The sequence below is a fragment of the Pelobates fuscus genome, chromosome 9 (genome assembly GCF_036172605.1).
Source record: "Pelobates fuscus isolate aPelFus1 chromosome 9, aPelFus1.pri, whole genome shotgun sequence".
NCBI classification, from domain to species: Eukaryota; Metazoa; Chordata; class Amphibia; order Anura; family Pelobatidae; genus Pelobates; species Pelobates fuscus.
Genome location: NC_086325.1, coordinates 100,191,490 through 100,207,666, shown reverse-complemented (window position 1 = coordinate 100,207,666; position 16,177 = coordinate 100,191,490). Strand labels below are relative to the sequence as shown.

At 46.6% G+C, this 16,177-nt stretch overlaps 1 protein-coding gene across 2 annotated transcripts in view; it reads left to right on the top strand.

Annotated features, from left to right (window-relative positions):
* BTK (Bruton tyrosine kinase) overlaps nucleotides 1–16,177 on the top strand; it is a 158,167-nt gene that overhangs the window by 71,451 nt on the left and 70,539 nt on the right. For both annotated transcript variants that reach the window (XM_063432219.1, XM_063432218.1), the window contains exon 5: nucleotides 16,038–16,119. In XM_063432219.1, coding sequence (XP_063288289.1) covers nucleotides 16,038–16,119 — 82 coding nt within the window. The remainder of the gene's footprint in view (nucleotides 1–16,037; nucleotides 16,120–16,177) is intronic.

Here is a 16,177-nt window from a genome sequence, read left to right as displayed (position 1 = left end):
GAAATTGTAAAGAATTAACGTACCGTGGGCGTAAGCCTGTGAGAAAATTGTAATGAAATCGAGACCGCGTGAGGTCTTGTATGAAAAAAGGTCTAAAAAAGAGTAGAGAACTATACCTTGATTTGACGTACGGGAACTATGTTGAGCGTAACTGGTTTAATGTGTAGAAACCGGTGGAGGCCTAGAATAATACTGGAGCTAAGGATTAACCAATGAATATTTCAATAGTTAACGACAGATGTGACAGTATGTAATACATCCCAACAGTTTAATTGAATTTGAGGCCTGGACCTAGATGAAACCAAAGTGAGAAAAATACTGTACCTGTTCCTGTAATAAAAGACCTTGAAATAACAACTTTTGCGCAGAAATGCGGGAAACCGATGCAATCTGTAAAGCCAAAAACATGTGACTGCATGATTTTTAGGAGAAGATGTAGTATGTAACGGACCGTTTCAGCATGAAAGGGGAAAAATGCGTTTAGGCGATAATCCCCTTTTCCATAGACAGGCACAGCTACTGCAGAACATCAGAACTCACGAGCTGGATACGAAATGACACTCCGAACTGGAACAGCTGAACAAGAAAAGCATACAATCGGCTTACACTCTTGGCAGTCAGCTTACAATCCAATCCCCCCCAAGAACGAGACGACACTTCATTTTGAGGGTTAAGCAGGAACTCTAGACTGGGACACCCAGTCTGGCTTTTATTTCCAACTCACACATACAGGCCACACCCAGGGGGAGGCATAAAAGAACCAATGACATAGATGTTACCTCCCACACATCCCCTCCCCTTAGTGTGACACATAATCCCATTATGCATACAGAGTAAAATATACTTTTACACAACTTTCATAACTTTAAAACCATACATCACATTCACATAAAAATCCATATCCACAATCAATCCATTCAGGGGAACAACATATTAAAAAATGGCATGAATCCGACCAGGGGTTCAAAAGTTACTAAAAGTATCTTTTATTCCCCCTGGCTCAAACAGTAAAAGTAAAACATCCCCACAATGCATCCTGGCTTCCTCCCTTCTGCCCTGGAGATAATTGGAGAAGAAATCTAATTATCTAGGACTAGAGGCAGACTCCATTAACCACATGGTTGCAAAAAGACAGTAAAAGACATAAACTTACATACTGATACATTTAACACATAAAACACACATTTCTACATATCCCCAGTTTAACTGAACACATAAATACCTACATAATATTTAAGACAGTATTACTGTGATATGTTACAAAGTCTTAAAGGGACATTAGTCCCAAAAGTCCCAATATGTCCATTGCTGATTTTAAAGGGCCAGTAGCAGCAATATAAATTAGTACATGCCCAAATATAGTCTTTAGAGTGCAATATGTCCAGGGGCCATAGTCAGCGGGCAGGAGGCTAGCAGCCAGGCTTCTCCAGCCCACAGTGGCGAAGTTGGTTTCGCCACAATTCTCCCCTTTACCAATTAGACTAACAGGGTATCTGACCTCCTGCCGGTCAGTGCCCTGGTTAGTCCAGCAACCCACCCACAGAACAGAAGTAGTAGAGCAGCCCACCCATAATAAACAGTTACCACACCTGGGTGAGGGAGAATTTTGTCCAAGTTCAGGTGCCTCCCCACGGCTGGGTGAGAGACTGATAGGCTGCCTTGGTGGGTTGCTGAGGGGGCAGAGACCAGCGGTACTCTGTCCTGTTGCCAGCACTACCACGGGAGTAGTCTGGTGGGAGCCTGGCTGCTGGAGACCGACTGTCTCCCCTTTAGATATATCGCTCTGTGGCTGGGGGACAGGACCGACCGTCCCTATCCCTTGGGCTGTAAGTGCAGAGACTACGGTCCCATCTGCACAGATGTGGGGCTTAACATCTCCCCTTGGTGGGTTAGGCTGCCGCTGGAGAGAGGGTGTAACAAGCTCCTCTCTCTGGACGGTAAACTGCTGCTGGGGAGGGGGGTTAGCAGGCTCCTCTCCCTGCCACTCTCTCTGCTGGTGGAAAGGGGGACCAGCTGTCTCCCCTTTCATTCTCTTGTCCGGCTGCTGGGGTGCGAGACTGACTGTCTCTGCTCCCTGCAGGACACACTGGCGCTGGGGAGGATGGACGACACCATCAGCTCCCTGGGATACACACTGCCGCTGGGGAGGAAGGGCGACACCTTCTGCTCCCTGGGACACACACTGCCGCTGGGGAGGATGGACGACACCATCAGCTCCCTGGGGCACACACTGCCGCTGGGGAGGGAGGACGCTGCTCTCCTCCCCCTTCGCTTCACACTGCCTTCTTGGCATCTCACTTTGCTGCTGGGGGGCAGGAACAACAACCTCTGCCCCCTGTAACTCAGCCTGCCGCTGGGGAGGAAGGGCTGCACCTTCGGCTCCCTTGGACACACACGGCTGCTGGGGAGGATGGACGACACCATCAGCTCCCTGGGGCACACACTGCCGCTGGGGAGGGAGGACGCTGCTCTCCTCTCCCTTCGCTTCACACTGCCTTCTTGGCATATCACTTTGTTGCTGGGGGGCAGGAACAACAACCTCTGCCCCCTGTAACTCAGCCTGCCGCTGGGGAGGAAGGACTGCACCTTCGGCTCCCTTGGACACACACGGCTGCTGGGGAGGATGGACGACACCATCAGCTCCCTGGGGCACACATTGCCGCTGGGGAGGGAGGACGCTGCTCTCCTCTCCCTTCCCTTCACACTGCCTTCTTGGCATATCACTTTGCTGCTGGGGGGCAGGAACAACAACCTCTGCCCCCTGTAACTCAGCCTGCCGCTGGGGAGGAAGGACTGCACCTTCGGCTCCCTTGGACACACACGGCTGCTGGGGAGGATGGACGACACCATCAGCTCCCTGGGGCACACATTGCCGCTGGGGAGGGAGGACGCTGCTCTCCTCTCCCTTCACTTCACACTGCCTTCTTGGCATATCACTTTGCTGCTGGGGGGCAGGAACAACAACCTCTGCCCCCTGTAACTCAGCCTGCCGCTGGGGAGGAAGGACTGCACCTTCGGCTCCCTTGGACACACACGGCTGCTGGGGAGGATGGACGACACCATCAGCTCCCTGGGCCACACATTGCCGCTGGGGAGGGAGGTCTGCAAACCCCCTGGCCCGCTCTGATTCCCGCGGCAAGTACTCTCGCACTGCTTTCTTCACCTGCTGTATTAGATCCTCTGAGAGGTTGGGTCCGCATATAGCCAGCACCGCGGTGACCTCTCTGTCATACGCCTCTTGAGTGTAGCTGGGTGCCATGCTTGCTCTGCTGCAGTTGGTTCCTTGTAGATAGGGGCGCTGTACGGGTACTGGCGTTGCCCTCACTTTGTAATTCAGGAATGGTGTTGTCTGTAGCTGTCCCTCTGGTTGTAGGAACGATCCCGCCGCTTGCCACCAATTGTAACGGACCGTTTCAGCATGAAAGGGGAAAAATGCGTTTAGGCGATAATCCCCTTTTCCATAGACAGGCACAGCTACTGCAGAACATCAGAACTCACGAGCTGGATACGAAATGACACTCCGAACTGGAACAGCTGAACAAGAAAAGCATACAATCGGCTTACACTCTTGGCAGTCAGCTTACAATCCAATCCCCCCCAAGAACGAGACGACACTTCATTTTGAGGGTTAAGCAGGAACTCTAGACTGGGACACCCAGTCTGGCTTTTATTTCCAACTCACACATACAGGCCACACCCAGGGGGAGGCATAAAAGAACCAATGACATAGATGTTACCTCCCACACATCCCCTCCCCTTAGTGTGACACATAATCCCATTATGCATACAGAGTAAAATATACTTTTACACAACTTTCATAACTTTAAAACCATACATCACATTCACATAAAAATCCATATCCACAATCAATCCATTCAGGGGAACAACATATTAAAAAATGGCATGAATCCGACCAGGGGTTCAAAAGTTACTAAAAGTATCTTTTATTCCCCCTGGCTCAAACAGTAAAAGTAAAACATCCCCACAATGCATCCTGGCTTCCTCCCTTCTGCCCTGGAGATAATTGGAGAAGAAATCTAATTATCTAGGACTAGAGGCAGACTCCATTAACCACATGGTTGCAAAAAGACAGTAAAAGACATAAACTTACATACTGATACATTTAACACATAAAACACACATTTCTACATATCCCCAGTTTAACTGAACACATAAATACCTACATAATATTTAAGACAGTATTACTGTGATATGTTACAAAGTCTTAAAGGGACATTAGTCCCAAAAGTCCCAATATGTCCATTGCTGATTTTAAAGGGCCAGTAGCAGCAATATAAATTAGTACATGCCCAAATATAGTCTTTAGAGTGCAATATGTCCAGGGGCCATAGTCAGCGGGCAGGAGGCTAGCAGCCAGGCTTCTCCAGCCCACAGTGGCGAAGTTGGTTTCGCCACATAGTACGTATGTGGATTTAACGGATATCCTAGAAGATCGTGTTTAATAAAATAATATCTGTATGTAGGGTTTGAATATGGTTGGTGTATAATTTAGAAACTAGTTTATTTATATTTGTGACATGGGAAGTCTTTAAGAATTACTAAAATGTTTTTTTAAAACGTGGGTTACTAGTTAATTAGGTGTAGGAAAAAGAACCGTATGTTATAAATAATTGTAGAGATTTAAATGTTTTAGATATCTTGAACCGGCCGACACAGTTTAAGAAAAGGCTGGTAGTTAGACCGGATTGTATGACCAAATACTGACATGTAGGTATCAGCAGTTAACTGACCGAACAGGGAATATACGTTAATATTTAGAATTCGTGTAAATGAAATTCGTGAATTTGCTTAGCATGGTTTAAAAGAATTAACCGTAATATGGATTTGTACCGTGCGTTCGTTTAAACCGTACGAATAGATCGGTACTAGATGACCGAACGGACACATAGAAATACAACGAATAATATGAGCGTTATACATATACATAGTTTGGTAGTTTCCATACGAATATGTGAACGATGCGTAAATGTGACGAGCGTTCGTCCGTTTTGGCGCGAACGCTGAATACGTTAAAACGAGCATGGATACATGTAAAGAAGATAGAGGGAGCCTACCCTTAAGTTTTTAGGCCCGAACGGAGGGAAATAGCCGAACGCTATTTCCCTCACTTAGCTTACGTGAGCGTGCCGGTCTCGTGACCGGAAGCCGGGTACCGCGACCGGGAGGAAATCCGCGCGGCGGGCCTCAGAACGGATGGAGGAAAGCTATGGACCTCTTGTTGCAGGAGACTGAAGCTGATCTGGCGGGAAGCTCGGACCGGAAGTGCTGGTTGCTAAGGGGATAGACAATCAGCTGAACGGCAGAGGTGAGTAGGGGCTGGGAGTTTAAGTAGGGGACTTGCTCCTCCCACAAATTCAGGCCTAATGGCCTTTCTACATATATATATATATATATATATATAAAATTAGAGAGAGAGAGATTGAGAGAGATATTAGTGCAGACAAATAGTGAATTTATACTCCGCACGCTTTTGGGTGCTTTTGTGACAAATTGTAACCCACCCTGCTACCACTCCTATAACAGTGTCATCTAATAAACTTACCCTTCATTGTAAACTATTCTTGTAATCTACTTCTCCTGTGCATGAAATACATCCTAACCTTACCTATTGTGCCACTTTACCCCACTCCCTCTAGAATATAATATCGTTGGAGCAGGGTACGCAACACCTTCTGGTCCTGTGTGTCCAGCTTGTCTTATTGCAAATACTCGTAGTTCACCTATTGTACAGCGCTACAGAATTTGTTGGTGCTTTATACATGTCAGGATCGGGACAGGGATCCAACACGCAAAGTACAAACAGGTACAGGGTACGTATACCGGACCTTAGAATGGCCGGACTAACGTACGGAGAGTATAGAGAATGGTCAGAGACAAGCCGAGGTCGAGGGAACGAGAGGACAGGTAAGCGAGGAACAAGCCAGGTCAAGGATAACAGAGGTAAACAGAGTAAGACAAACGAGCCGGGTCGGAACCAAAAGGATAACTGAAAAACACCAGAGCACTGTGTGACTAGACAGGCTAGAACCACGACAGGGCAATGAGCAACAGGGCGAAGTATGTTTAAATACCCTGGCTAGAGAGGATAGACACGCCTCCGACGAGTCCTGATTAGTCTCCAATGGATTGAGTGACAGGTCGTTCCGGATTGGCGTCATGACGTCGGTCTCCGGGCGCCATGCTACATAAGGAAGTGACTCCCTCGCGGCCGGCGTTTATGTGACCGGGTCGACCGCGAGGAACAGGAGAAACCTGGCGTCCGGACGGATAAACGTTTAGGTCTCTACCTCTCTCGGAGGCAGAGACTTCAGGTACCCTGACAGTACCCCCCCTCTCAGATACGCCCACCGGGCGGAAGGAACCGGGACAAGATGGGAAGCGGGCGTGATACGCCCTGCGGAGACGAGGAGCATGAACATCCTCTTGAGGTACCCAACTCCTCTCCTCAGGACCATATCCCTTCCAATCGACCAGGTATTGTACCTTCCCCCGGGACATTCGAGAATCAATAATAGAGTTAACCTCATACTCCTCCTGACCCTCCACCTGAACAGAGCGAGGAGGGGCTGTTGTGGAGGAAAATCTGTTGCACATAAGTGGTTTCAGCAATGAAACATGAAATGAGTTAGGGATGCGTAAGGTAGTAGGCAGAGCTAGACGAGCAGGAGATCAAAACCAGGAGTCAGATAAACAGCAGTGAAACCAAACGGAACAGGAAACACGATCTGACAACGAGGACCAGACTTGCGGGGTTTAAATAGGAAGACTCAGCCAATAATCATGGAACCAGGAACAGGTGTGCAAATCCCAGGCAAACAGGCTCAGACTACAGGATACCAAGAACATGTAGAAACAGTCAAAGATGCGTGGAGCCCAAAGTAAGGATCCTGACTGGGATGCAGGCAACTCAGGTTCGATCCCAGCCAGACCCAAATACACAATATTGTGTAAAACCCAATGATGATCCTGACATTACCCCCCCTTCCAAGACGTCGTAGGCGAGAAGAGGAAGGCAAGTACGACCCAGGAAGTTACTTTTTAGTTTTCTTGGTTTTAGTAGTACCTGTAGGAGTGGAGGTCATAGCTCTTAGGGCCTTTTCAAAAACTTCCAAGTGCTCCTTCCGGACTAGAGTCCCATTAGAGGCATAGGTACAACCAGCAGGAGGGACTTCCTTGATAGGACTTGTAGTGGTTGTGGTGCTTGCCTTCCTAGAAGCAGACTCTTTAGTGGAAATAGCGATCTCGGGTTCTTTCGTAACTGATTCCAGCACCTCCTCAGGAGCAACAACTGTAGAAGACGGAGGATTGTTCAAAGTGGTCAAGCAAGGACAGGCAGCATGTTGGCAGACAGGTCTCATAGGATATGCCGGAGTAGTACCCAGACGGAGAACCCGAGGCCTAGAAGGACGAATGGGACAAAAGGAGATTAAATGCCCTCTCGCCACCCTTCTTGCCCTTTCTTGAGATGACTGACGGCACCTAACCAGTCCAATCTCCATGAGTTCTTCCGCCTCGCTGCCAGATGTATAGGATGTTTCAGGCATTTCAGGAGACTTGGGAGTGGTAGGGTTAGTAGTAACATCAGTCCGAGTGAAAGGAGTAGTGTAAACCATTTCCAGTCCGGGTTGCAATATTTGGGAAGCAACAGTAGGTGTTCTCTGTACATAGGACTTTTGTGTCTTGTTGCATTGTAGCCCCACGGACCGAATAAAGGACTCCCAGGAATCCAGGACTGGGCTTTTGGTGAGTAACAATTGGTGGGCCCAAATCTTAAGGTGCCCCGACAATAAGGTAATTGCTGTCCTCACTTTAATGGCATCTGTGGCATGGGTAAGGGGTCTCAAGGAGAACAGGATCTCGCAGTCAACCTTGAAGGTGTCAAACTTAGACCGGATCCCAGAAAATTTCTCAGGTAGAGCAACCAGCGGTTCAGACAGTCCAGAGTCATAGGTTACTCTCCCTTTAAGGGAAGCCAGCTCCTGCTGTAAGCCCTGCAAAGCCTGGGTGAGCTGGGAAACTTGCTGGGTCAAGACTGCAACGGTAATCCTCAACTCTGCAGACTCCATTTGGTCAGATCGTACTGTCAGGGATCTTACCTGGAGTGGGAGTCCGGCAGGCAGAGTTAAGGCACCCTTTGCAATTCGGCACAGACCGAGGGGACTCAGGACAGAAATCCCCAAGGGTGTGACACAGTGCACTGGGGCTGAAATAACCAGTGCTTCCTGGAACGCAGTACAGACAAGGGAAATCCAGAAGAGTAGTCGGTAACAGAAACAGAAGTCAGGGCTGGCGGCAATCAGGCGAAAACAGTAGGGTATTGGAATCAGGACTTAGAAATGCGGGTGCTAATTTAAAGGCAGGTCTCAGGTTCCTCTCTCGAGTGTTCAGTCTCTCTCTTAAACGCTCATCAATACGAGAAATGAACGAAATTAAATCCTCTAAATTCTCAGGGAGCTCCCTAGTAGCAACCTCGTCAAGGATAACATCTGATAACCCGTTCAAGAATACATCCATATAAGCCTGCTCATTCCACTTGACTTCTGCCGCCAGGGACCTGAACTCTAGTGCATAATCCACTAGTGTTCGGTTCTCCTGTCTCAGGCGCAACAGTAATCTGGCTGCATTGACCTTTCTACCAGGCGGGTCAAAAGTTCTTCTAAAGGCAGCTACAAAGGCATTATAATTATATACCAACGGGTTATCGTTCTCCCATAATGGGTTGGCCCATCTCAGAGCTTTCTCAATGAGTAAGGTGATAATAAATCCAACCTTTGCCCTATCGGTAGGATAGGAGCGAGGTTGCAATTCAAAGTGAATACTGATCTGGTTTAAAAAACCACGACACTTCTCAGGTGAACCACCATAGCGTACTGGTGGGGTAATACGGGAAGAGGCACCTACAGTAGCTACCTCTAGGCCTGAACTTACAGAGGAAATTGGAGTAGGACGCGTCTCCTCTGGTCAGTGGCGGATCCAGAGCCTGATCTCGGGAGGGGCACTTGTAGATTATTTAAAGAAATAATCCAGACACAATAACCACTACAGCTCAGTGTAGTGGTTATGGTGTCTATAGTGCCGGGACCCCCTCCCAGAGTAAGTAGTCAAACCGTTTAAGAACAGTTTGACAACTTACCTGAAGTCTGCTGTGAAATGGGGCTGTAGTAGTGCATAGGAGCAGTAGTGTGTGTGAGTGGTGCAGTGTGTGTGTGAGGGGGACAGTGTGTGAGCGTGTGTGAGAGCGGCAGTGTATGTCAGGGATGCAGTGTATGTGTGGGGTCAGTATGTGTGTGTAACAGTTGCAGTGTGTGTGTGTGAGTATTGCAGTGTATGTGTGAGTGTGGGCAATGTGTGTATATGGGGTGGCAGTACGGGTCTATGGGGGTCAGTGTGTGTATGGGGGCAGTATGGGGGTCAGTGTGTGTGTATGGGGGTCAGTGTGTGTGTATGGGGGTCAGTGTGTGTGTATGGGGGTCAGTGTGTGTGTATGGGGGCAGTGTGTGTATGGGGGCAGTGTGTGTATGGGGGGCAGTATGTGTATGGGGGGCAGTATGGGTGTATGGGGGGCAGTATGTGTGTATGAGGGCAGTGCGTGTGTATGGGGGGCAGTGTATGGGGGCAGTGTGGGTGTATGGGGGGCAGTATGGGTGTATGGGGGGCAGTGTGGGTGTATGGGGGGCAGTGTGGGTGTATGGGGGGCAGTGTGGGTGTATGGGGGGCAGTGTGGGTGTATGGGGGGCAGTATGGGTGTATGGGGGCAGTATGGGTGTATGGGGGGCAGTGTGTGTGTGTATGGGGGGCAGTATGGGTGTATGGGGGGCAGTATGGGTGTATGGGGGGCAGTGTGTGTGTGTATGGGGGGCAGTGTGTGTGTGTATGGGGGGCAGTGTGTGTGTGTATGAGGGGCAGTATGGGTGTATGGGGGCAGTGTGTGTGTGTATGGGGACAGTATGGGGGCAGTGTGTGTATGGGGGGCAGTGTGTGTGTGTATGAGGGGCAGTATGGGTGTATGGGGGACAGTATGGGTGTATGGGGGGCAGTATGGGTGTATGGGGGAAGTATGGGGGCAGTGTGTGTGTATGGGGGCAGTGTGTGTGTGTATGGGGGACAGTATGGGTGTATGGGGGGCAGTATGGGTGTATGGGGGAAGTATGGGGGCAGTGTGTGTGTGTGTGATATAAGGGTATGGGGGCTTTTTTTTTTAATATATATATATATATACATTTTTTATTTAAATAAATATTCTATGTCCCCCCCTCCCTTCTTACCTTTACTGGGGGGAGGGGGGACATTTCCCTGGTGGTCCGGTGGGCGATTCATTGGTGGTCCCAGTGGTGAGCGTGAACTCTAGCCCACGCTCCCGGGCTAGAGTTCACTCTCGCGAGATTTGGAGCGTTGCCGTGGTAACCGCGGCAACGCTCCAAATTTCGCGAGAGGAGGACCCGGAGGAGCTGCAGCCTGACCTCCGGGTCCTCCCTCTGACTCACTCCCTCTCCCTCCCCCGCCGGCCACCAGCACAGTGCCTGCGGACCGGGGAGGGAGATCTGTGATCTCTCCTCCGGTCCGCACGCACATTGCAGGGCTGGCAGGGGAGGGAGAGGGAGACCGTCGGTATTCTCGGGGGGGGCAATTGCCCCGTTGCCCCCCCCCTGGATCCGCCACTGCCTCTGGTAGGTTATTAGCACGAGATAATAACGCCTGTAGTGCTAAGGCCATTTGGTCCATTCTGTGTTCCATGGCGTCAAACCTGGAATCAGAGGAACCAACCTGACTGTTTGTACCTGCAGGATCCATTGGCCCTGTCGTAATGTCAGGATCGGGACAGGGATCCAACACGCAAAGTACAAACAGGTACAGGGTACGTATACCGGCCCTTAGAATGGCCGGACTAACGTACGGAGAGTATAGAGAATGGTCAGAGACAAGCCGAGGTCGAGGGAACGAGAGGACAGGTAAGCGAGGAACAAGCCGGGTCAAGGATAACAGAGGTAAACAGAGTAAGACAAACGAGCCGGGTCGGAACCAAAAGGATAACTGAAAAACACCAGAGCACTGTGTGACTAGACAGGCTAGAACCACGACAGGGCAATGAGCAACAGGGCGAAGTATGTTTAAATACCCTGGCTAGAGAGGATAGACACGCCTCCGACGAGTCCTGATTAGTCTCCAATGGATTGAGTGACAGGTCGTTCCGGATTGGCGTCATGACGTCGGTCTCCGGGCGCCATGCTACATAAGGAAGTGACTCCCTCGCGGCCGGCGTTTATGTGACCGGGTCGACCGCGAGGAACAGGAGAAACCTGGCGTCCGGACGGATAAACGTTTAGGTCTCTATCTCTCTCGGAGGCAGAGACTTCAGGTACCCTGACAATACATAATAATAATATTAGAAGTTTTCTTGCAGGGCCCTTTCTTTGGAAAGCCCTGCCACCAAACTAAAATGGCATTTTTACAGCGGTGATACAACAATAAAGTAATTAGATTTAACATGATTTATTTATTACTCCATTTCAAATTGCCCTCATTTTCCCAAATCCTTGGAGTTTTAAATCAATATACCTTGGTCTGCTATGAGAAACACTTACAAATTCTTAGACTTCCCTTTTGATGCTTAGCAATGTAAATGTTGTGTTTATATAGTCAAGGTTTACGACCCCTGTGTCAGATCATAAAAATGAAAACTAAAATAAAACTCAATAAAGAGTTGATTCACTCTATGTGCGTCCAAGTAAAAATGGTACTTGTTATATGTATGGAACTGTTTTAAAACCAAGGGAGGCCAAATTTCACTATGGCAGACCTACAAATCCCGTGATGATTTGCCAGACTTATGTTGGCAAAGCATCTGGGGGCTGTAGTTCCACTATATTTGGCTTCCCTGGTTTAAAGGGATACTCTAGTCACTGGAACCATTATAGCTTAATGTAGCTATAATGAAAAGGCAGTGTTTACATTACTGCCTAGTAACATCTCTAGTGGCAGTCACTCAAATGGCCATTAGAGATGCTTCATAATCCAGTGCTACAGTGTGCATCACCTACATTCAGTATCTCCATGCTCTGCATGGAGATGCTGAACATTCTCTATAGAGATGCATTGATTCAATGCATCTCTAAATGAGATGTTGATTGGCGCAGCGGGCGTTTTTCCACGCATGCGCAATAGACTCACAATGCTTTACTTTGGAAAAGCATTGGCTTGGCTAAGATCATCAAGATTGATGAGCTCAACCATGGAGGTGGGGCCAGCCATGACAAGACCGGCACGGCCTGGGTAAAAATGTTTCTCATGCGATCGGAGGGGAACCAGTACCTAAACACACACTCACAGACAGACGCACACTTACTGACTTGACACACTCACTGACTGTTAGAGACACACTCATTGACAGACACACACACACTCACTGACAGGCACACACTCGTTGGTTTGACACACTGGCAGACATACAAACACACAGACATGCACTGGCAGACACACTTACTCTTGCCTTACACATGCACTGGCAGACACACACGCACTGACAGACACATACGCACCGGTAGACACACTTACGCTTACTGACAGACACAGTCACAGACAGACACAGTCACTGACAAACACACACACAGTCAGACACACACAGGCACACAGTCATTGACAGACACACACACAGACAGACACACACAGTCAGACACAGTCCCTGACAGACACACACACAGACACACAAACACACTGACAGATACACACTGTCACTGACAGACACACTTACTTTTACTGACAGACACACTTACTCTTACTGATAGGCACACTTACTCTTACTGACACACTCTCACTGACAGACACACTTAATCTTACTGACAGACACACTGACACATTTACTCATTCTTGTGAGGAACACTCACAAATCAATTATATTTTGTGTCGATATATTTATTTTTAAGGCCACCAGGCCTCCCTACCTTCAGGAGTCTTCTCCATGGGGTCCAGTTGCTTTGATGTTTTTTGCTCTTATCCCCTCCCTCATGCTGTTTAGTGATGCAGGGCCAGAATGAAGTCACATTCCCGGCGCCCAGCATCACCATAGAGGACGCGTGATGGAGCCAAGAGGAGCAGGAAGAACCTCACAGCTAAGAGCTCCCTCGCAACTTTTGCTTGATGAAGCCATTTTGGTGTATCGATCATTCCCTTGCAGTCTCACTCAACTCTCTGCGATCTAGGAGTTAAAGAACTTGGTTTACACAGTCATAGCCACACCTCCTTGCTTGTAAAGTGCACAGTCTTCCTAAACGATTGCTGTAAAGAGAGCTGTAATATTTAGACTTAATTTATTGCTGTTTAATTTAGAATGTCTTATCTCCTGCAGGGGCTTTAACATAAAGCCAAATGGAGCTGATGCTACAGGTCCATGCCTGTAGAATACGCCTATTGTTTAAATAAATAAATAAATAAATACATATATATATATGCTATTCAGTTATTGCTTTATTGTTTTTTGCTTGTTTTTTGTTAATAGCTTGGTAATTACTTTTATTTTATTTATATATATATATATATATATATATATATATATCCCTTTGCACAAAGCAAGAGCAATTAAAGAGTAGTAAAAAATTAAATAAATAAATAAATAAATAAAGATCATGCTATGTGCATTAGCCCCTATGTTAATCCAGCCCTGGTAATGGGTGCAGAAAACATCAGTTGGCCAGTAAGTAGGTATCACTAGGTATTAGCAACAAATGCATTGCTGTGTATTACTTAACCCCTTAAGGACCAAACATCTGGAATAAAAGGTAATCATGACATGTCACACATGTCGTGTGTCCTTAAGGGGTTAAACCACGATATCCCTCCCTTTGAAAAGAGGAATGCAAAGAGTAAAGCATATGGATATGCGAGTTCATGGTTCCATGCTCTGCACCTGCACGTTTAATTCTAGCTATACAACCTGGCCTATACTTAAAATAATATAATACTTAAAATATTCAAAGAGAAACAGAAGTGAGAAATATTGTATGGGGGAGGTGATATTTTTAAAATGCCTTCATGGTCTGTTAATCACACAGCAGATGGGTATCTTTGCTAAAGAGATTTCATAACTTTGTTACCTCACTTGTTACATCTTAATCCGTTGATCAAGAGGGCTATTATTTTTCATGAATGATACATTGTAAAGGTTTACTCTGCTTTCTGAATATCATTTTTTTCTGTAGACTTGATGTTCATTAAGCAGAGTATACACCTTTAATTGCTAAAATAATCCAGTCCTATATATGTATCGTTCATTATTTATAATGTCAACAGTCCCATCAACTGTCCAATCCGACCGTCTAAATATCGCATTGATGCCTCTCTCTTCTTCTTTCTGAACATTCAATCATTTACTAAAATCTGACTCATGTCGTATCATGCATTGCCCCTTTAAATCCCAGCTTTCTCTTCCAGGCAGCCCCTTACATTCTGTCTCTTTGCCCACTGCTTGACAGTAATACCAACTGCACCCTTTATCATTCTCTACCAGTATGGAGCTGTCAACTGTGCAAATGTTATGCTAAAGGTTATGTAATGTCTGCTACACATCAACTTGTCTGTAACCCTACTATATTGCTTAGTGACAAAAAACTCATGCACCTAGCACTCTGTTGAAAATATATTATTATTATTATTGCCAATTATATAGCGCCAAACAGATCCGTAGCGCTTTACAATATTATAAGAGAGGGGATTAACTATAAATAGGACAATTACATCAAAACTTACAGGAACAATAGGTTTAAGAGGACCCTGCTCTAAAGAGCTTACAGTCTGTAGGAGTTGGGGTGTAACACACATTAGGACAGGAAATGTCAATCAAATAAGGTGGGAGTGAAGTAGAGTTCAAGGAGAGTGTAGAGTGCTGCCCTTTAGGAGAGAGCAAGAGACAGGTATGTGAGGTAGAGATTAGTCTGGGAGGCCATAAGCTTTCCTAAAGAGATGGGTTTTAAGGCACTTCTTAAACGATTGAAGACTTGGGGAGAGTCTGATGGCGGTAGGCAGGCTATTCCAAAGGAAGGAAGCCACCCGCGAGAAGTCCTACAATATCATGCTATCATTTGATTTACGATTTTTATTTGTCACTCCAAAGTTATGTTTGGCCTTAACCTCTTTTACGGGAAATCTTAATCCCTGAAACCTGTTACCTGTAGCCAATTGTCCTGTAAGCCTAATTTCTGCCGTTGCAGCATTGATGTTCCAGATTATTAAAATATGTTAATCTAAGCCAATGACATATCTTCTTAACCAGTGTGAGAAACATGAAACCAATGAAGAATGCTACCAACCAGCACACATACCCACAAAACTCTCAAACGTTGCCATTTGTGGGATCATTGGTGGTGTAGAATGCAGCTGTGAAATGGCATATGTCTGAAAGATATTCTGTATTTTAAGCCAAGTATTTTAGAACATCTTTAAAGAATATAATGAAAACACGATTGTCCCATCTATTGAAAGCAACCCTGATTATCTCCAATTTTGAAAGTAGAAAATGTCTACCCTTCCCCTTAAAAAACCTTTCACTATACAGACAGCCACTATATCCTGTTCCTGGGTGTGTGTGCTAAGTGTAGTAATGTTACACTTAAAAGCAGGTCTTCTGTCTTCAAGTTTATTCTTAATCATGTACCCTTGTGCCAGGTAACAGACCTTAAATGCAAGTGCAAGTGTGACCAGAACCATCTTAATTTTTGCACACATACTTACAGTATATGTATACATACACTCATTTAACCATATAAAGCTTTGAAGGAATCCCCTTGTAGGTGACTTGCATTGTTTAAACCAAACAGAATTTGCAGTGGGAACTGTACTGGACAGTTGGCAGACTAAAGTAAACAATTATAACTTATTTGAAGTGGTTTATGGTAATCTATATATTTTATGGCAATCGTCCACTATCATTGAAGATATTTGAATATGCGTCAGAGTCTTTCTAAATTGCCTCTGTTGCTTCTCACATTGGTTATTTTGGTTAACGGTTTGTGTCTTCTTCTTTCCAGATAGTGTATGATGATGGGCCCCTCTATGTGTTTGCTCCCACAGAGGATCTGCGAAAACGCTGGATTCACCAGTTGAAACATAGTGAGTTCCACCATCCAAACTTGATTGTCATTTATTTATCGAATGCTATCTGACTTCC